Consider the following 22,294-nt stretch of genomic DNA (forward strand, 5'->3'; position numbering starts at 1 on the left):
AATTATGTTTTCAGTTATATAAATATGACAGAATATTACTTGGAAAATATTATGCAGTATATGCAAGACCTTGTTCAGTCTTAAGCGATGTAATTTTCTTTAAAATGTAGCATTTCGGGTCGCTTTGTGCCTAATACTCACCCTGGAATTGCTGTTCCAGTGAACTTGATCCCCAAATTCAATAGATTCACTGGATCCTGGCCTGAGTGCAGAATTTCCTGTGTGGTCTGTGCGAAGGACTCCATCATCCCCTACCAGTTTCTTGACTTGAGCAACAGAGAGTAGAAATAATGTCAGTTGCTGCTATCATGACCAATGCCAGTGATTACTAGATTGGAAGCTTCTTCTATCTCAGTTTTCATTGAGACCCAACATAGTATCAGTGTAAGTGGAACTGACTGCAAGCAGTAGAAGCAGCCCTCACCCCTGTTTTTTTTTGCCATGACTGGGACCTGAAGCCTGAAAGGTTATGGGGAAGCTGGTGTTTAAAAACCTTTTAAAATCTTTAACCTTTAAGGAGGTCATGAAAAAAAATAAATTGTTTTTCTGAAGGGAGGAAGAACTTGGAAGTATGCTACCTGATCAGCTTCTGTATTCCATGTTCTTGGCCTGAGGAGACTGCCATCCAAATGTCTGCAAGTTCTGGAGGTCACTTCCCCAACCCTATGTTCTTTGCTTATGTCATCAGTAGAGCTCTCATGGTGAGAACAACGTAGTACACAGCATCAATGAACAATATGTACAGCAGATCTGTACATCTTCAGTTCATAATCTAATCTAATCTAATCTAATAACTGCCAGAATTCTGCTTTACAGATTTTCTAGACTATTAAAAAATCTCCAACTAAATTTATATTAATTATAAGCAAGAATTGAAGAATGCAGTTTTACTATTCAGCACCTAACTTTTGCAGGTATTCTCTCATTAAAGAAATTACTATGAAATAATTTGTCTTTGTTTTCCTTTTGTGCGTTTGATTGTCATAATATAAATTTTCTCATGCCTCTTAAGTGAAGATGAATGTGTTGAATAATGCTGCAAATAAGCATGTAAGTGAGTGATCATTCCAACATCCTAAAATATTACTTTCTACAAAAGACCTTTCCATTGTCTTATTGTAGATCAGCTCCTTGATGAAGGTTTGTAAGCTGGTCTTTCACTGCTGCTTGATTATTCACTATTGCCTGCCGTCACCTCATTAAAACTTAATACTGCTGATATAGCTGCACCCTATCAATGTTTTATGGTTCAGTTGAATCAATTGTAGCCTGTTTGTTTTATTTGTCACATGTATCATACGTTGGTATGTGAATGGAAGACCTGTATTTCCAGCGTTTATTGCTGTGTGATGCTTGGTTGTAAGAATCATAACTCGGATTTGACAGTAGTGAAAGCTGCAAAGCAGTCAGTATCTACTGCAATTACAGATCTGAAACTGGAAGAATTTCTGTAGCCTATACACAACCAGATAATACAGAAATTTAATGATTGTTGTTCGTGATTTTAGACTGTGCTGTGAAAGTCCCTGAAGTCTTTAATTAATAATAAATTGAACATTGATGAAAAAAGATAGATTTTGTCACACTCATTGAGAAAATGCACAATACCGATTTCAGGGAAAACCAACATTTATTCTGGTTCAGAGGAGAGTGCTGATTGGCTTTGTACTGGGAGTTGGTGAATGTGAGAGTCTTGTTTTTTTTCGATCTAAAGTCTAGTTTTTTCTTTAAGTTAGCAATTAACTAAAACTATTTAGGGACAAATAATTATTATTCATTAGGGAAGGGAAGTTACTGTCCTGATCTGGTCTAGCCTTTGTGTGACTCCAGCCCCACAATGTGGTTGACTCTTACCTGCTCTCTGAAATGGCCTAGCAAGCTACTCAGATGGATCATGCTGCTAAAAAGCCTAAAGCAGGAATGAAACCATTCAGACCACCTGGCATTGACCTGGGTATTGGAAACAACAGCAGCATCAAGGGTACAGTTGATCCTGCAAATTCCAACTCACCAACATCTGGGGGCCACTGCCAAAATTGGGAGAGCTGTGTCTCAGACTAGTCAAGCAACAGCCTGACACAGTCATACTCATGGAATCATAACTTGTGAACAATGTCTCAGATGCGACCATCTCATTACGAGGATATGTCCTGAACCACCAGTAGGACAAATCCAACTAAGGTGGTGACACAGTGGTTAAGGGAGGCATGAAGTTTCATGGCATCAGGTCAAACATGGACAGGAAAACCTCTTATTACCATGTATGCCCACCTCTCGGATGATGAATCAGTCCTTTTTCATTTTGAACAGTACTTGATGGAATCCCTGAAGTTTGCAAGGATGTGGAATGCACTCTACTGTTCATCACCAAGAATGCCTTGCCAGGATGACTAATAATTGGGTTGGTCAAGTCCTAACTGACATTGCTGCTAGACTGGGTGTGCAGCAGGTGATAAAGGAACTGGATATAGGTTTGCTGGCTGAGCTAGGAGGTTCATTTCTAGATGTTTCGTCAGCCGACTAGGTAGAGTCTTCAGTGGCCTCAGGCAAAGCAGTGTACATGGTCCCTGCTTTCTATTTATATGTTTAAAAATTATATGTTTAAATAAAAAAAACATTTAAATAGAAAACAGGAATCATGTACACTGCTTCGCCTGAGACCCACTGAAGATGTTACCTAGTAGGGTGATGAAACGTCTGGAAATGAGCCTCCTAGCTCAATGAGCAAGCCTACATCCAGAACCTCAACCTGAGCTACAAATCTTCTCAAAACTCGCTAAGATAAAGGAACTCCTAAGAGGAAGTCCATACGTCACCTCTCCTCATAATTCTGCCTCTGCAGATTCTTTTGTCCATGTCAGTATTGGTAGGAATAACCACCTCACTCTCCTTGTGGAAATAATGCCCCATCTTTACACAAAGGATATTGTGTGATGCTATCACCGTGTGAATTGGAATAGATTTTGAATATATCAAGCAGCTCAAGGTTGGGTATCTGAGGTGCTGTAGGCTGTCATCAATAGTGGAATTTTACTCAAACACAATTTACAATCTCATTGTCTGACACAACCACCACTCTACCATTACATTTCAAGCCAGGGATCACCCTGGAGGGCATGCAAGGAGCAGCACCACACATCCCTAAAATGAGGTCTAAATCTAGTGAAGCTACATGCATGCCAGTTGCAAAAGCAGCAAGTGATGGACAGGGCTAACTATTAGATTAAATCCAAGTTCTGCAGTCATATCCACATCTACGTATGAATGGTGGTACACAATTATGACAATAGACAATAGACAATAGATGCAGGAGTAGGCCATTCTGCCCTTCGAGCCTGCACTGCCATTCAATATGATCATGGCTGATCATTCCTAATCAGTATCCTGTTCCAGCCTTATCTCCATACCCCTTGACTCCACTATCTTTAAGAGCTCTATCCAATTCTTTCTTAAATGAATCCAGAGACTGGGCCTCCACTGCCCTCTGGGGCAGAGCATTCCACACAGCCACCACTCTCTGGGTGAAGTAGTTTCTCCTCAGCTCTGTCCTAAATGGTCTACCCCGTATTTTTAAGTTGTGTCCTCTGGTTCGGCATTCCCCCATCAACGGAAATATGTTCCCTCCTGCCAGAGTGTCCAGTCCTTTCATAATCCTATATGTTTCAATCAGATCCCCTCTCAGTCTTCTAAACTCAAGGGTATACAAGCCCAGTCGCTTCAGTCTTTCCGTGTAAGGCAATCCTGCCATTCCAGGAATTGACCTCGTGAACCTATGCTGCACTCCCTCAATAGCCAGAATTAAACAACTCTCGGGAGAAGGAGGTTTTTTAACTATGTCCATCCTTATTGAAAGGGGATCTGAGTATATCAGTTCAAAAGATAAGGCTAAAGCATTGGCAACAGTTTTCAACCAGATGTGCAAAGTGAATGATAGGTTTTGGCCTCCTCCAGAAGTCCTCAGCATCATAGGTGCCAGTCTTCAGTCAATTTCATTCAGTTCATGTAATATAAAGAAACAGCTGGAAGATATAGCAAAGGCAATGGTCCCAACAAGATTCTGCCAATATTTCTGCAGACACTTGCCCCTTCACCCAGCCAAGCTGTTCCAATATCCAGCTACATCCTGTACACACAAACCAGGAGAAATCCAACCTAGCCAATTGCTACCCCATCAGTTGACTCTCAATCATCAGCGAAGTGATGAAAGGGTTCATCAACTGTGCTATCAAAGAAAACATGCTTCGCAATAAACTGTTCATTGATGCCCAGTTTGGATTTTACTGGGGCCAGTCAGCTCCTGATCTCATTACAGCCTTGATTCAAACATGGAAAAAAAGAGAGAAATTCCAGAGTTGAGATGAGAATCCCTGCCTTTGACATCAACACTAGATTTGACACTGTGAAGCAACAAGGACTCTTCAAAAAATGAGAGTCAATGGCACTTGGCAGAAAACTCTCCACTTTTTGGAGTCATAACTGGCACGAAGGAAGATGCTTGCAGTTGTAGGAGATCAGTTATCCTAGATCCAAGACATCTCTGCAAGAGTTCCTCAGAGTAGTGTCCTAAGCCCAACCATCTTCAGCTTCTTCATTAACAATGTCCCCTTCATCATAAGGTCAGAGGTGAGGTGTTTTCTGATGTTTGCACAACGGCCACTATTTGCAAATCCTCAGATGCAGAAGCAGTCTGTGTTCAAATGCAGAAATACTTAGACAATAACCAGACTTGAGCTGACATGTGACAAATCCTGGAACTTGCTCCCCAAGAACATGTTGGGCATACCTAAGCCAAATGGACTGCAGTGGTTTAAGAAGGCATTTTGCCACCACCCTCTCAAGGGGAACTTGGGATAGGCAATAAGTGCTGGCCCAGCCAGTGACACCCACATTCTAGAGTAACATTCAAAACTATAAGTGCCAGGGAATGACCATCTCCAGTTAATTTTTAATGTTCACTAAATCCCCCACTATCAATATCTATTGAGTAGAAACTGAACTGGACTCACCATATAAATGCTGTTGCAACAAGTGTAGGTCAGAGGCTAATAATCCTACAGTGATCCTCACCACCTGACACCACAAAACCTGTTCACCACCTACAAGACGCTTGTCAGGAGTATGATTAAATACTCTCCACTTAATGAATGGATGCAACTTCAATAGCACTCAAGAGGCTTGAGTGTGGGCAGCACAGTGGTTGAGATGGTTAGCATTGCTGCTTCACAGCTGCAGTGACCCAGGTTAGATTCCCTCCTTGGGTGACTGTCTCTGTGGAGTTTGCACATTCTCCACATGTTTGCTTCGGGTGCTCCGGTGTCCTTCGAAGATGTGCATGCTAAATTGCCCATTGTGCCAGGGATGTGTAGGTTAGTTGGATTAGATTTGGAAAATGCAGGGTTACAGGGATAAGGTAGGGCAGTGGGATGCTCTTTGGAGGTCAGTGGGGTCTTGATGGGCCAAACGGCCTGCTTCCAAACAGTCAGGTTTCTATCATCCACACAAAGAAGCCCATTTGATTGGCACCCATTCACTAACTTGCGCATTCACTCCCTTTACCACTGATACACATTGGCAGCAATGCGATCCATCTATAAGATGCACTGCAGTAACTCACCAAGGCTTTTTTTTTAGATTAGATTAGATTACTTACAGTGTGGAAACAGGCCCTTCGGCCCAACAAGTCCACACCGCCCCGCCGAAGCGGAACCCACCCATACCCCTACATCTACCCCTTACCTACACTACGGGCAATTTAGGATAGCCAATTCACCTGACCTGCACATCTTTGGACTGTGGGAGGAAACCGGAGCACCCGGAGGAAACCCACGCAGACACGGGGAGAATGTGCAAACTCCACACAGTCAGTCGCCTGAGGCGGGAATTGAACCCGGGTCTCTGGCGCTGTGAGGCAGCAGTGCTAACCACTGTGCCACCGTGCCGCCCTAATTGTACTTCTTCAACTGTACTTTCCAAACCAGTGACCTCTACTATCTAGACAAGGACCGCAAATGCATGGTAACCACCACTTGTAAGATCTGCCTCCTAAGCCACACAGGCATCTTGACTTGGAACTGCATCACCTTTATTATCACTGGGTGAAAGACCTGGAGCTCCCTTCCATGTAACACTGCAGGTAAACCTAACTTTTCAAGGACAGTTAGGAAGGTCATTATATGATGCCTACAGCCATGAATATCAAAAAAATCAGATCTAAAATGGGGTCAGAATTCTGCAGTTTCCTTCCCTTTAGACCTACTGGGCAGTACAGTGACTCAGCACTGCTGCCTCATACACCAGAGACCTTGGTTCAGTTCCACCCTTGGGTTAACTGTATGTGTAGAGTTTGCACGTTCTCCCCATATCTATGTGGGTTTCCTCTGGGTGCTTTGGTTTCTTCCCACTGTCCAAAGGTGTGCAGGTTAGGTGGATTCGCCATGCTTAATTGTCTGTCTAGGTGGCTAGGTGGATTAGCCATGGAAAATGCATGGTTACAGGGGTGAGATTGGTCTGTGTGGGATGCTCTTCAGATGGTTGGTGTGGACTCAATGGACTGAATGGCTTGCTTCCACACAGTAGGGATTCTATGGATTTTATGACACTGTGGCTGTCCTTACACCCAAGAACTGTAGACGTTCATAAAGGTAGAAACATCACCTCCTTCTGCAGGGCAGTTATGGATGAGTGATAAATTCTGTCCTTGCAGCAATGCATAGATGCCATTAATTTAAAAATTGTGGTTTCTGAAGTTTGGCTCGATAGTTCTTCAGGTTTCAAAATATTGCTAATAATAATGGCTCAGGCTGGAAAGGAACAGGATGCATTAATATTCACCATCATAACCATCTTCACAACTGAGCCAGTGTGGACCTGCTTGGCTGTAAAAGCAGATGTCTCCCACACTGGAGAAATTTTGTGGAGTCAGGATTATTGCCTGAGCAATCCATTGCCATTGATAATCACATATGATCTATAATTGCCCATTATAAGGTTGACTAATCCTGTTAAATGTAACATGATGCACTTTGAAAGAAGTAACAAGGCATAGGAGTATGCAGTGAATAGTAGGGGACTAGGAAGATTGGAGGAACTGTGGGATCTTGAGGTGCTTGTCCACAGATCACTGAAGGCAGCAGTAGATTAACAGGGTAGTTAAGAAGACATAAGGGATGCTTTTATCAGTTGTGGCATACATTATAAGAACAGGGAGTTTATATTGGATATGTACAACACTTTGCTTTGGCCATAGCTGGCGTACTCTGCAGTTTTGTCCACTACAGAAGGATACAATTACATTGAAGAGGGTGGAAAGGAGTTCCACCAGGATATTGTCTGGAATGGAACATTTTAGCGATGAAGAGTGGATAAACTTGGGTTGCTTTTTCATAACAGAGAAAGTTGAGAAGAGTCCTGATTGAATTGTGTAAGATTGAGGGGCATGTATATGGTGGATAGAAAGCAGCTCCTCTCCCAGTTGAAGGGTTATTAACTGGGGGCACTGTGATGCTCTGTCTGAGAGGGTATTGGAGGTGGGCTACCACACAACCTTTAACAAGTACTTGGATGAACACTTGACATGTCATAATATTCAAGGCTGTGGAGCAAGTGCTGGAAAATGAGAGCTGTGTCGATTTAGATAAGATTTTTGTTGGTGCTGACCTGATGGACCAAAGGACCTCTTTTACACTCTCTGATTCTATGAATTGCTGCCTCCATCATCTTTCAGGGTAAGGATCTAATGCCATAAAGGAAAACTACTTGCTAGTCCAATGAGAAGTTGCACTTGTCTCAAACAAGATGGAGGCTGTTGCATGTTAGCAACGAAGTATAAGTTACTTGTTGTGATAGACATTCTTACAGAAAATATGAGGCAGATCAAAATAGTAAATTTACTCCTACAAAATCCTGAGCTGTTCTCCCACCCAGCCCAGATGTTATCATCATAATAGTTGGTGCTTAAGGCACTTCTCAGCATTTGTGACCTTTTTGGATCTTAAACCCTGAGATAACTTCACCATCTGTAAGATGTACTGCTGAAATTCCCATACTAGTATTAATACGTGTGTGTTTATTATTTTTACTACTTCCCAACTGTCCCCAAGTCTCTGACTTCTTAAATTCAGCCACTTTGGGGTTTTCGTTATTTTCAAACTTATTCTCTTCAGACGTGGAAGATTGATATGTTTCTGGATTAAAGATTGATGGGTTTAATGTGGTTCATGGCAGACTAAGGTCCAAAAAGTTCTTTAAGCTGGATTTGCTGGTAGAACTAGTGTCAATACAACTTCAAGCTGTCAAAGGCATTCTGATGTTTCAACAACTCTTGAGTTTTTGTAGGTAATGTCTGAAAACTAAACTTCAATGTCATCTCTCTTTTTCATTGATTCTTCTTCCTGTTTAATTCCATGGGTCTGCAATCTAGTCAAAACAGTTAGGAAACAAACCAGGATACAGCTCCTGCAACATCTCAGCATCTTTAACTTTTTCGGATTGCTACACAACTTGTGGTGAAGCTAATATTTTTGAAGCAGCAAGTCATTTTCCAGTTTAAATCAATTTCTTTTGGATTTGTTGTTTCGATTTAGTAAGCCTTTTTAAAAATTCAGTTGTGGGATGCGGGCATCACTGGCTGGACCAGTATTTATTGCCTCTCGTTGGTTGCTTTTGAGACTGTTGTGAGCTGTCTTCTTGAAACATCTTCTGAGTCCATGTGCTTTAGGTTCACCCACAATGCTTTTAAGGAGGAAATGCCAGGAATTTGACCCAGTGACACTGAAGGAATAGCGAAATATTTTCAGGTCAGCATAGTGAGTGGCTTGGAAGGGAACTTGCAGGTAGTGATGTTCCCATGCATTTGCTGTCCATCCACATAAAGAGGACATTGGTTTGCATGGTAGTGTCTAAGGTTCTTTGGTGAATTTCAGCAGTACATCTTACAGATGGTGCATGTAGCTGCTACTGAGCATTGGTGTTGGAGAGAGTGGATATTTGTGGATGTGATGTCAGTTACATGCTTTGTCTGAGATGGTATTGAGCTTTTTGAGTATTGGTGGAGCTGCACCTCTCCAGGCAAGTGGGGATTATTCCATCACACTCCTGATTTATGCCTTTAGATAGTGGATAAGCTCCAGGGAATTAGGAGGTATTTCTAGTCTCTCATCTGCTCTTGTAGCCATTGTATTTGAGTGATTTGTCCAATAGTTTCTGGTAAATGATAACTCACAGCATATCTATAGTGGGAAATTCAGTGATTGTAATGCCATTAAATGTAAATGTGCTGTGATTAAATTGTCTCTTACTAGAGATGGTCCTTGCCTGGTATTTTGTATTACATCAGTGTTAAAATCACTCTTTATTCCAACTCTCGTTAATGGGACAGTTAATAACCTCCATGTACACCTCCAAATAGTATATTGGAAGATAAGTTGTATCATTAGTGAGTCTCAAAAACTAACTTGTTCCAGTGTCCCTTGCTATCTTTTCTATCTTCTTGAGTAGAAGAATAAGGACATTCCTCACCCTTTAAAATAAAAGATTCAGGATTTCCAGTGGTTTGTTCTCTTTATCAATAACTGAGGAAGAATTGTCTTGACTAAGCTGAGCCATTTATCTCCCCTGTCCTCGTGGAGGTTCTGAAGGAACACACACCATCAGTACCACTGCTATAGTTTTAACACCCAATTTCTTTCTAGAAGCATTTTTTTGAGGATGCAATTGGTGCCCCATTTAACTCACAGCAAATAGCTTTTGTACATCCAGTCTTATTACAATGGAAACAAACTATTTTCTTTATATAACCTCAATCTAACCTTTCTTCTTTTTATTATTTTGGCGAACCTTTTGTAGTTGGATAAAGTAGTCCAAAGACATATGCGATACTTGCCTTTAATAGCTGAGAATTGAAGTTTAAGAGCAGGAAGATGTGCTGAAATTGTGTAAAAGATTGGTTAAGCCATAGCTAGAGTGTTGTGTACATTTTAGGGTTCACATTATATCAGAGGGATGTGAGTGTACTGGGTGCAGAGGATATTTACCAGGATGGTGCCGAGGCTGGAGAATTTTAGTTATGAAGGAAGATCGGATACACTAGGTTTTTTTTGCTCAGAGCAGAGGAGATTGAAGGGGGACATGATTGTGATGTATAAAAAGGAGGGGGATAGATAGGAGAAATCTTTCCGCTTGGTGGAGGGACCAATGATCGGGGGCATTGTTTTAAGGTAAGGGAAAGGTGGTTTAGAGGGCAACTGAGGAAATCTTCTTTTACTCAGAGGGAGGTGGGAATCTGGAACTTGTTACATGAAAGGGTGGTAGAGGCTAACACACTCATAACATAAGAAGTTGTATTTCAATGTACACTTGCAATGCCAAAGCATACAAGGCAGTGGGCTATGGGCTGGAAAATGGGGTTGGATAGTTAGGCAATTGTTTTTGCAATTGTTTTTGACTGACACAGACTCAATGGGTTGAAGGGCCTTTTTCTGAGCTGTAGACATCCGTGACACTATGCTTACTAAGACTAAAACTTTTTCCATCGCAAATATTTCTATTCTTCAGTTTCTTTGTTGACTCCAAATATGTGTAGGTTAGGTGGATTAGCCATGCTAAATTATACATAGAGTTCAGGGTTGTGTAGGTTTGATGGTTAGCCATAAGAAATATAGGGTTACAGTGATAGAGTAGGGGAATGGGTCTGCGTGGAATGCTGTTCTGAGGGTCAGTATAGACTTGTTGGGCCAAATGATCTGTTTCTACACTATAGGGATTCTATGGATTCCCATATAACCATTTCCCCATATGTGATGGTCTCTGTGAGATACTACAGCAATCTGCCAGTAGTCCTGCTTCTTGGAGTTTTAATATTGATGCTCATCTAAATAGATCTTAATGGTTACCAGAGTACTATTTTGAAATTGCTGCATAGTCATGATTTCCAAAGGTTCTTAAAATTTCTCTCTAATTTCAGTGATGGAAACCACTGTTTCCACAAATTTCATTTTTTTTTTTGCAAATTTATAAGTGATTAATTAGGCTTGTTTCTGATTGTCCTAACTGTAATTGATGAACTTCAGGGACAAGGCCATAAACATTGACTATTTTTTTAGGTTAGAGTGGTGCTGGAAAAGTACAGCAGTTCAGGCAACATCTGAGGAGCAGTAAAATCGACGTTTCGGGCAAAAGCCCTTCATCAGGAATACAGGCAGAGAGACTGAAGGGTGGCGAGATAAGTGAGAGGAGGGTATGGGTGGGGAGAAAGTAGCAGAGAGTATAATAGGTGAGTGGGGGAGGGGATGAAGGTGATAGGTCGGGGGGGGAGGGTGGAGTGGATAGGTGGAAAGAAGATAGGCAGGTAGGACAAGTCATGGGGACAGTGCTGAGCTGGAAGTTTGGAACTGGGGTGAGGTGGGGGAAGGGGAAATGAGGAAACTGTTGAAGTCCACTTTGATGCCTTGGGGGTTGAAGTATTCCGAGGCGGAAGATGAGGCGTTCTTCCTCCAGGCGTCTGGTGGTGAGGGAGCGGCGGTGAAGGAGTCCCAAGACCTCCATGTCCTCGGCAGAGTGGGAGGGGGAGTTGAAATGTTGGGCCACAGGGTGGTGTGGTTGATTGGTGCGGGTGTCCCAGAGATGTTCCCTAAAGCACTCTGCTAGGAGGTGTCCAGTCTCCCCAATGTAAAGGACCCCACCCTCCATCACCAAACCATCATTTCCCAGACCATACAGAACCTCATCACCTCAGGAGATCTCCCACCCACAGCTTCCAACCTCATAGTCCAGGAACCCCAGACCACCCGATTCTACCTCCTTCCCAAGATCCACAAGCCTGACCATCCTGGCCGACCCTTTGTCTCAGCATGCTCCTGCCCCACTGAACTCATATCTACCTACCTCGACACTGTCCTATACCCCTCAGTCCAGGAACTCCCCACATATGTACGAGACACCACCTACGCCCTCCACCTCCTCCAAGACCTTTGTTTCCCCGGCCCCCAATGCCTCATCTTCACCATGGATATCCAATCCCTCTTCACCTCCATCCACCATGACCAGGGTCTCCAAGCCCTTCTTTTCTTCCTCTCCTGACATCTCCAACAGTACCCTTCCACCGACACTCTCATTCGTTTGGCCAAACTGGTTCTCACCCTTAACAATTTCTCCTTCGAATCCTCCCACTTTGTCCAGACCAAAGGGGTAGCCATGGGCACCCGTATGGGCCCCAGCTTTGCCTGTCTCTTTGTTGGCTACGTAGAACAGTCGATCTTCCGTAATTACACCGGGACCACTCCCCACCTCTTCCTCCGCTACATTGATGACTGCATTGGCGCCACCTCGTGCTCCCGCGAGGAGGTTGAACAATTCATCAACTTCACCAACACATTCCACCCTGACCTTAAATTTACCTGGATAAGTGGTGCTGGAAGAGCACAGCAGTTCAGGCAGCATCTGCCTGAACTGCTGTGCTCTTCCAGCGCCACTAATACAGAATCTGGTTTCCAGCATCTGCAGTCATTGTTTTTACCTACCTTAAATTTACCTACCTTAAATTTACCTCAACCATCTCTGACACCTCCCTCCCCTTCCTGGACCTCTACATCTCCATTAATGACAACCGACTTGACACCGACATTTTTTACAAACCCACCGACTCCCACAGTTACCTGGATTACACCTCTTCCCACTCTACCGCCTGCAAACATGCCATCCCGTATTCCCAATTCCTCCACCTCTGCTGTATCTGCTCCCAGGAGGACCAGTTCCACCACAAAACACACCAGATGGCCTCCTTCTTTAGAGACCACAATTTCTCTTCCCACGTGGTTAAAAATGCCTTCCAACGCATCTCATCCATATCCCGCACCTTCGCCCTCAGACCCCACCCCTCCAACCGCAGCAAGGACAGAATGCCCCTGGTGCCCACCTTCCACCCTACCAACCTTCGCATAAACCAAATCACCCGCCGACATTTCCACCACCTCCAAACAGACCACATCACCTGAGATATATTTCCCTCCCCACCCCTTTCTGCCTTCCACAAAGACTGTTCCCTCCGTGACTACCTGGTCAGGTCCACGCCCCCCTACAACCCACCCTTCCATCCTGGCACCTTCCCCTGCCACCGCAGGAATTGCAAAACCTGCACCCACACCTCCTCCCTCACCTCCATCCAAGGCCCTAAAGAAGCCTTCCACATCCATCAAAGTTTTACTGCACATCCACCAATATCATTTATTGTATCTGTTGCTCCCGATAAAAGTGGTCTCCTCTACATTGGGGAGACTGGGCGCCTCCTAGCAGAGTGCTTTAGCGAACATCTCTGGGACACCAACACCAATCAACCACACCACCCTGTGGCCCAACATTTCAACTCCCCTTCCCACTCTGCCGAGGACATGGAGGTCCTGGGCCTCCTTCACCGCCGCTCTCTCATCACCAGACGCCTGGAGGAAGAATGCTTCATCTTCCGCCTCGGAACACTTCAACCCTAGGGCATCAATGTGGACTTCAATAGTTTCCTCATTTCCCCTTCCCCCACCTCACCCCAGTTCCAAACTTCCAGCTCAGCATTGTCCCCATGACTTGTCCTACCTGCCTATCTTCTTTTCCACCTATCCACTCCACTCTCCTCCCCAACCTATCACCTTCATCCCCCCCCCACTCATCTATTGTACTCTATGCTACTTTCTCCCCACACCCACCCTCCTCTCACTTATCTCTCCACCCTTCAAGCTCACTGCCTGTATTCCTGATGAAGGCCTTTGCCCGAAACGTTGATTTTCCTGCTCCTCGGATGCTGCCTGAACTGCTGTACTTTTCCAGCACCACTCTAATCCAGAATCTTTTTCCCAGCATCTGCAGCCATTGTTTTTACCTTATTGTTTTTTTAACAGCTTCATAATCTGCAGATTGTTATATTGACAAACTGACACACGCATTCATAGTTGTACCTATCAGGATACTTTGTAACATTAAAATAGACATCCTTTGGCCAATCCATCCTCACGTCTATCTTTTCAAATGAGATGGAATATCTTTCAACTCCATCTTTTGTAAAAATAGGCACTAAATGCAAGTTTGTAGTTAAAGCAAACACCCCCATTGGAATCACAATCATCCTCTGAGCTATTCCCTTTTCCTTATTTCATATTTCTTTAAACTTTCCTCCAACAGAGTCTCTTTGTTTGGGCGGCACGGTGGCACAGTGGTGGGCGGCACGGTGGCACAGTGGTGGGCGGCACGGTGGCACAGTGGTGGGCGGCACGGTGGCACAGTGGTGGGCGGCACGGTGGCACAGTGGTTAGTGGGCGGCACGGTGGCACAGTGGTTAGCACTGCTGCCTCGCAGCGCCGGAGACCCGGGTTCAATTCCCGCCTCAGGCGACTGACTGTGTGGAGTTTGCACGTTCTCCCCGTGTCTGCGTGGGTTTCCTCCGGGTGCTCCGGTTTCCTCCCACAGTCCAAAGATGTGCAGGTCAGGTGAATTGGCCATGCTAAATTGCCCGTAGTGTTAGGTAAGGGGTAGATGTAGATGTAGGGGTATGTGTGGGTTACGCTTCGGCGGGGCGGTGTGGACTTGTTGGGCCGAAGGGCCTGTTTCCACATTGTAAGTAATCTAATCTAATCTAATCTAATCTAATCTGATTTCCCATTCCATTATCTTTTCCTTTTGCTTCTTATTCCATTTTCTTTCTCTTCGCTAATTGAGGCTTTCTTATTAATAATTTCTCTTTTTCTTTGTTTCTTTTAATCCTCTACCCTTTTCATTTTCTCTGTTTTCATTCTCCTCTGCTCCATTCTCTTGCCTTCTCCTTTTAATTCATTTTTCTCATTTCTCTTTATTTTCCCACGAATTCAAATTTTTCTTTTCTTACTTAATAGCTAATTCTAGCAACGACACATCAATGTCAGGTTTCCTTCATTTTATTTCTAAACGTTCTATAATCACTAACCATCTTATCCTTATAAGATCCTCCTTTTATTTGTCCCTTCAATTTATCTACTAAATCTTAGCATAGCCTTATCTAAAGATTTCAAAAAATCCACTGCTATATTTTCTACTCCCTGCAACATTTGGATTTCCAATCTGTGTAATATGTTTCACAAAAACTCTCCTGTTATATGTTCAGTATCCTCACATGCATTTTTCTTGAAAGATCATGCATCAATTTTAAATTCAACATGTTTCAAATGGAAAAATAAAAATAATGCTGTATATGTAATATATATGAGACAATTTATACAGATCTAAGCATAAACAATAAAAAGAATGATTCAACCATTTACCCATCAGTATTCTCATCCTGCATGAAGTATTGGTGCTGTCTTTAATTTCTGTATTTACCAGCTGTGATTCTTTCCATTATAGTCTCTCCCTGACACTCAGAAACAAGCTAACTCATTTACTTTTCTCACAGAACTTTGGGCTGCTTAATATCTTTTAGTGTGGATCTTTTTCTGAACTGGACCTGCTTTTGTCCCCTCTCCAGCTTCCTCACTCTGGATCATAAAAGCTCAACTCAATAAACACTTTAACAACTACATCGCCAGTTAGCTTCTTTCGTCATTTAGCTACAGGCGCATAATTTCTTGGGTGTGCTTTTTTTTTAATGCATTGCTGATAAAATGAGTTTTAGATCTTAAATTTAAAAAATCATCTTCAGAGAACTGAAAATTAAGACCCCATTTAACTCTACTTTCAAGCTCAAGTTTTCAAATAATAATGATTTATTGAAAACCTCCACAAGGTTAGGCAAGTTGTGTCCTGTTTTGGTTATTTTGAAAGTAAAGACTTAATCAAAATGAATGAACGACAAAGGTACAATTCAAGTATATGTGAACAGTGTGATATAAGCTGACGACAGTGAGCTACTTTTGCTCCTACTTCTCATTTTTCTCTTATCGTATGATTGGCTCTTTGTTCACATACCACATCTGATTTTGCTTTTTTATCCATCCCATCCAATGCATAATATTCCAGTGGCAAGGTGAAAATGACCCCTCACTAAAATATATCTTGGCATGTGAATCAGTGCCTTGGCCTTGTCCAAAATGGATGCAAGTATTAACAATTGTTTTATTTAATTGGGGAAATAACCTTTCACTTGGAAGGCATGAGTTAACAAGGGAGAGCTAGAAATGATATCTTAAACACAAATCCATGTCATTAACTTGATTATATTCACCGAGAAGGTAACAGAAGCTTGACTGAGATGGTAATATAGATTTTGGATATATGGACTTTCTAAAGTTGTCTGACAAGTAATACACAGGGGTCTTATTAAAAAAACACTGGAAGTTTATAGAATTAAGGGGGGAGTGGTGATTAGGTATGGAAATGATTCAGTGACATATGCAGAGAAGTGGTGGTTGTAGTGGGCAATAGAGTATGAAGCAAGGTGGGACGGATCAAATTTGTGTTTTTAGGGAGATTACAAAATAAAGGGAACTCTGATTATTAAGTGGAATTGTCATGAAGAAAGTTTCACAATTGAAAGAGTGATTGCAGTATTGAGGGAAATTGGGCTATTGGATAGGGCTACTGTTTGGAGGGAAGTTGGACTATGAGGGTGATTACAGCATGGATGAAATTGGTACCAGAATGAGAGCCCTACTGATTTGGAGAATTTGGGAAATCTACCAGAAATTTATGATTCTGACAGAATTGTTTTGCAATAGGGGAATGTCTGCCAGTTGGAATGATGCTTGTGAGAATCTTCTCCTCCTTGGTTCATATGAGCATACTTGTCATTTTAGTATGATCACATGAAGATCTATTAACATTCTTTAAGCCTTCTGATGGTAACTATAATTATGAAATGTCTAACCTCTGTAATAGTATGTTTCAAAGAAACTCTAATTGTTTCCAAACTTTGAATTAAGCATCAGATTTCTTTTTACAGAGAAATGATGAAGAAGCTGTGATAGACAGAGGGGGAACTTGCACAATTCAGAAATCACATTTTGAAAAAGAAGACTTGGAAGGTAAAAAACAAATTGAATTATACTTTAAATGTCAGGTGAGGATTTAAACTTTCCTCCTGGTGTGTAATTTTCATGTGGTGTGTCAAATATGATCCTACGTTTTGTCAGATCCTCATGCACTATGTGATTATTCCCAAGAGCCATCTCACTATGATTAATGGATTTTTGAAAAAGTGCTTCATGTAGATTCATTATCTATTCAGAGTTACAAAATTATGACTTATTTCATTACTTCTAGCTAATTGTTGAGTATCTAATTATTTGTAAATATATGTAAAAAGTAAATTTTCCTCTTTATCATAGACCAACTCAATTATTGGAATTAAATATAGAACAGTTAGCCTATCAACTTGGACAGACATTATAAACTATGCAACTTTTGAATTTTCAGAGAGGATATTGAAGTACTCTTGAACAAAGATCTAAGTAACAGTGCAGTGCAGTTCAGGCTCTTCAGCACACCAAGGCTCTGCCAATGCATGGTACCTTTCTAAACAAAAAACCTTTGCCTCTCTGCAGTTTGTATCCCTCAATCCCTGCATATTCATGTGTCTGGCAAGATGTCTCTTAAACATTGCTATTTTATCAACGTCCACCACCTCCTCTGCCAAAGTATTCCAGACACTTAACACCCTCTTATATCTATTTGCCTCTTATATCTATTTAAACTTATCCTCTTTTACCATAAACTATGCCCCCTAGTAATTGACATTTCTACCTGGGAAAAAGACTCCAATTATCCATTTTATCTATGCCTCTCATCACAAACTTCTAACAAGTTGTCCCCATCCTTCGACATTCAAGTGAAAACAATACAAGTTTGTCTGACCTCTTCTCATAGCTAATACCTTCTAAACCAGACAATATCCTTGTAAGCTGCTTCTGTATCCTGGTCAAAGCCTTCATGTCTTTCTAATGTGGCATGCAGAACTGTACACAATATATCAAATGTGGCCTATAGATCAATATAGCAGAAACAAGACTCACCAACTTTTATACTCTATGTGCTGCCTAATGAAGGCATGCATACTTTATGCCATCTTGACCACCTTACCACTTATGTTGCCACTTTCAGGAAACTGTGGATCTATACATCGAGATCTCTTTTTATATTGATGCTACTAAGGGTTCTCCCACTTACTGTATACTTCCCTCCTGCATTTGGTCTTCTAAAACGCATCACCTCACATTTGGCTAGATTAAACTTCATCTGTCTGTGTAAACCCTCCTGAGCGGCAATAGCAAGGCTTCCTGCCAGGATATTGGTGATTCGCCAGTTATCTGAAGCCCTCCCTCCTACACCAGCTCTTTAGTCATGTTTGTAATTGTACTATTTTCCTATTCCTAGCCTCACTGGCATGTAGCACAGGAAGTAATCTTAAGATTAAAACCTTAGAAGTTCTGCTTTTCAACTTCCTACCTAGTTCCCTGAAATTTCTTTGCAAGACCACATCTCTCTTTCTGCCTATGTTATTGGTGCCAATGTGGACCACAACATCTCACCCTCCCATGTCAGAGTGTCTAGTGCCGGCTCAGAGACACCCTTGACCCAGGCACCAGCGAGGCAACACACGATCCTGGAGTCTTGCTTACAGCACAGAAATGCCTATCTGTGTCTCTGACTATGGAGTCCCCTATCACTACTGTTTGGCTCCAGTTCAACCCTCCCTGCTGCAGAACAGTGCCAATTGTGGTGTGACAGATCTGGCTGTTGCTGCTGTATTTCCCTGAGGACATTCCTCCAAAGTATCCAAAACAGGACCCCTTTTGAGAGGAGAATGTCTACAAGGGACTCCTGCACTGTCTGCCCACACTTAATCATCTTCCTGATGGTTACCCAAGACTTCTCTGTCTGTGTAACCCTTACTCGTGGTGAGACCAGCTCACTAAATGTGCTATCCATGAGTTAACCTCATGGATACTCAGCAGTGAGTCTATCTGCAGCTCCAGGCACTCCATGCGACAAATTTGTAGCTGAAGCTGAACACGTTCCTGTATATGTATTCACCATGTGAAAGTTATCATAATTAATCACTTAACCTTAATTAGGATTGAGCCTCAAATGCAGTTTGTCAGCATTGGACCCAGTCCTCACCTGAAAAAAGTAGCTAGAACTGGGAACTTATCAACCACTGGCCAATGCCCGTTTTTCTCTTGGAATTTGCTTGCTCTCCACCCCCACTGCCCATTTCCATACTCACCATCAAGGGCCTGGAAGAATTCACACCTTTAAGGTTTGTTTGTACTTTTTGTAAAATGACTTGACTTTTTCCCCTCTGCTATCTTATTTCTTTTAACACACATGTTCTACACTGTCATATATGATAGATGACAAATTTCTATGCTTCTATGGTGCTGCTGTTGGACTGGCAATTTTGGAAACGCAGAAGTGTTTATGATAGCTTTGTAATTTTGATCCATCATATAAAATGACCTCATATGTTGCAGGATGTTCATTTGCCTAATTCCTCTGAAGCTGTGAATGATGAGCATTCTTACCAGAAACATTTCAAAATAATTAATTAACCTGGCAACATCCACGTTTTGAATGCTATAATATATAAGCAAATATTTATTTATCCTTGTATTTTATAAGTTTGTTGGCACAGCATCATGACAATACACTCTTTTGGTGTCATTACCCACAGTGAAGGGCATTAAGTTCTTTGCCATTAAAACATTTGACAATTCAGTTGCTGTTAGTGATGTTTTTCAGTACCAGTACCATGGTAACTGTGTATCCTTTGAATTGCTCTTTTTGTTTGAATTCTAAAACTCTAGCATCGGTGAAGTAACTTCTCGTGTTTATGGTGTTTAGATCCACTTTTCATTGACTGCTGGCAGATTTGTGAATGTAGCTCTGTCTGGCTGTTATAAGGCTAATGCTAATTTATTAAACACACATTTGGTCAGAAGACCGATCACAAACAATTAATTTGTGGAGTCCAAGTTAAAATACTAGCATAAGTTGTGCTTACATTCTTCTGTTCTTTCAAAGTAGTAGAGATTGCTATTTTCTTGTACATTTGGACTTTTTATATTCACTTTTTAATTTGCATTCCAAAGGACTGCATCTATAATCTAGTTCCTGACTATCAATGATACGAATATCTCAGCAAGAGGCCCAGCAATCACTACTGAGTAAAGGTTTAACAATTTATTACCCCCCACAACCAGCACCTTCCTCCCCCATCTGAAATTAAATGGGGATCCTTAAAATGATGGTTGGAAACCAATGTATCCCAGCAGCCAGCCAGTATCAAGAATCCTTGAAGTGCATGGAACACTCATTTGAGCAAAATAACCTGAGCAATAAAATGGAGCATAAAAGCAAAAACCTCCTGCTTTCTACTGAATAGAAATTGTTAAACCTCTCTCTGACCACTCGTATGAGCCACCCCCCTCCCCTCAATCTCTGGTCTGAATGGTTGAATGGACTATTCCTGACCCTGTTTCCTGTTTTCCTAATTCTATGAGCTCATCTCCTTACTCCTCAAACCCAGCTTGCCATCTATATGACATAAGTCAGGATCTCTACCTGGCTGGATAAGTGCAGCTCCAATAACATTGAAGAAGCTGATGAAGGAGCAATGCTCTGAAAGTTTGTGATTTCAAATAAACCTGTTGGCCTATAACCTGGTGTTGTGTGACTTCTGACTTCGTCCACCCCAGTGCAACACCGGCACCACCACATCATTCAAAAACCATTCAGGCCAAATCAGCCTGCTTGATTGGCACCACATTCTCTCCTTTCACCACCGTACAGTTGAACAAAGCGTGTACCATCGACAAGGTGTGCTGCAGGAACTCACCAAGGCTTCATGGACAGCAACAGACAGTTTCTGTCTATGCCACACACCGTATTGAATTGGAACTGTATCATTATTTCTTCACTGTCACTGGGTCAACAGCCTTGACCTCTCTTCCTAACAGTACAATGGATGTACCTACACCACAGGGACTGCAGTGGTTCAAGAATGAGGCTAGCCTCCACCTTCTTGAGCGTAGTTAGAGATAGGCAATAAATGCTGGTCTAGGCAGCAACACCACATCTTGTAAATGAATTTTAAAAATGCCTTGACACTTCTAACAAGTCCTCTTGACGGATACTTCTAACAGTTTCAGTGAGCTTGACACTGAGTTTAGAAACTTCTTATGCCTGCTTTTTACATCTCAAAAGACACCATACTTCCACTAAAGAAGACATGACCTGCTCCAGAGGTGTACCAGGACCACATCCAAAAGGGTACCTTAGCCTCCAGATTTGTACCCTGATTATCTAATCAAATCCATAGTGTTCAGATCTGTTTCAAGTAGGCCTAATTGCACACTTCATGCTTCATACAAAGCAGATGCTAAAATCTGACATTAGTGGAAACATTAAATGATTTAAATGTTGTATGTGAAATTCAGCCTGCTCCAATTCTGCTCCTGTGAAAATAGGAAACTCTGTATTCTGGGGCAGGGCTTAGGATTTCCAATCACTTCCACCATTTTCTCAGTTCAAAAATGTCCTCTGACATAGAGAAAATCTTGATCAAGGTGTTTAAACATTTTCCTGAAAAATATCTTTGACATTTTTGTGTGAACATTTGCATTTGTAGCATGAGTAAGTGACCACCTATTGCTTTGTGTGTAAACATTTTGGTTGCTAACTATATTTCCAGTGCATTGATGACGTATGACAGATAAAAGTGGCATTTCTACTGCTTTAAAAGAAGGAAAAGAAAACACAGGTTTAGGAATTGATTGGTAATAGAGGGCTAAATTAGCTTGATGTTTGTACAGCTCAGAAAGCCGCTTTTTCCAGTTCTAGCTGGTTCTGCGCAAATGCTCATTCTGACTGTCAAGTTGATGTGTGAAACAAAGAAATCTTTTATGTCGAAATTAGGTCTAAGTATAATTCGGGAATAACTGAGATTTACGTTTGTTTCTGACGTAATTCACTATAGCAACATAAGTATATGGGTGACAGATAGTGGTCTCAGACTAATATTTCTGTATAATTACTTAAGAGGGAATATGTACCTGCTTAAAGGGTCAGAAATGATTGCATACAAATATAATTTTGGATAGGATGGAGGAACTTTCCCATTTGAAGTTGAAGAATGGCAGCAAGCAGGTTTCATGCTGTCATTTCTGCCATGTTTGGAGCAAGTTATCCTGGTCAATCACATACTTCTCATCTCACTATTTATGAGAGCGGGATGTTGTTTGCATTCCTCAGTGAATTGCATCGTGAATGAAATAGAAGTGCTCACCACTGCCAGGATTCTCCAACTTCCAAGGCTCTGGTGCCATACGTAAAGTCCAGCCGAACACCA

The 22,294-nt window shown here is 41.9% G+C and overlaps 1 protein-coding gene across 5 annotated transcripts in view; it reads left to right on the top strand.

Moving 5' to 3' along the window:
• LOC140482267 (sodium-driven chloride bicarbonate exchanger-like) overlaps positions 1–22,294 on the top strand; it is a 281,516-nt gene that overhangs the window by 14,791 nt on the left and 244,431 nt on the right. For all 5 annotated transcript variants that reach the window (XM_072579457.1, XM_072579456.1, XM_072579455.1 and 2 more), the window contains exon 2: positions 16,889–16,970. In XM_072579457.1, coding sequence (XP_072435558.1) covers positions 16,889–16,970 — 82 coding nt within the window. The remainder of the gene's footprint in view (positions 1–16,888; positions 16,971–22,294) is intronic.

This window comes from Chiloscyllium punctatum, chromosome 10 (assembly GCF_047496795.1).
Source record: "Chiloscyllium punctatum isolate Juve2018m chromosome 10, sChiPun1.3, whole genome shotgun sequence".
In the NCBI taxonomy this organism is placed as follows: domain Eukaryota; kingdom Metazoa; phylum Chordata; class Chondrichthyes; order Orectolobiformes; family Hemiscylliidae; genus Chiloscyllium; species Chiloscyllium punctatum.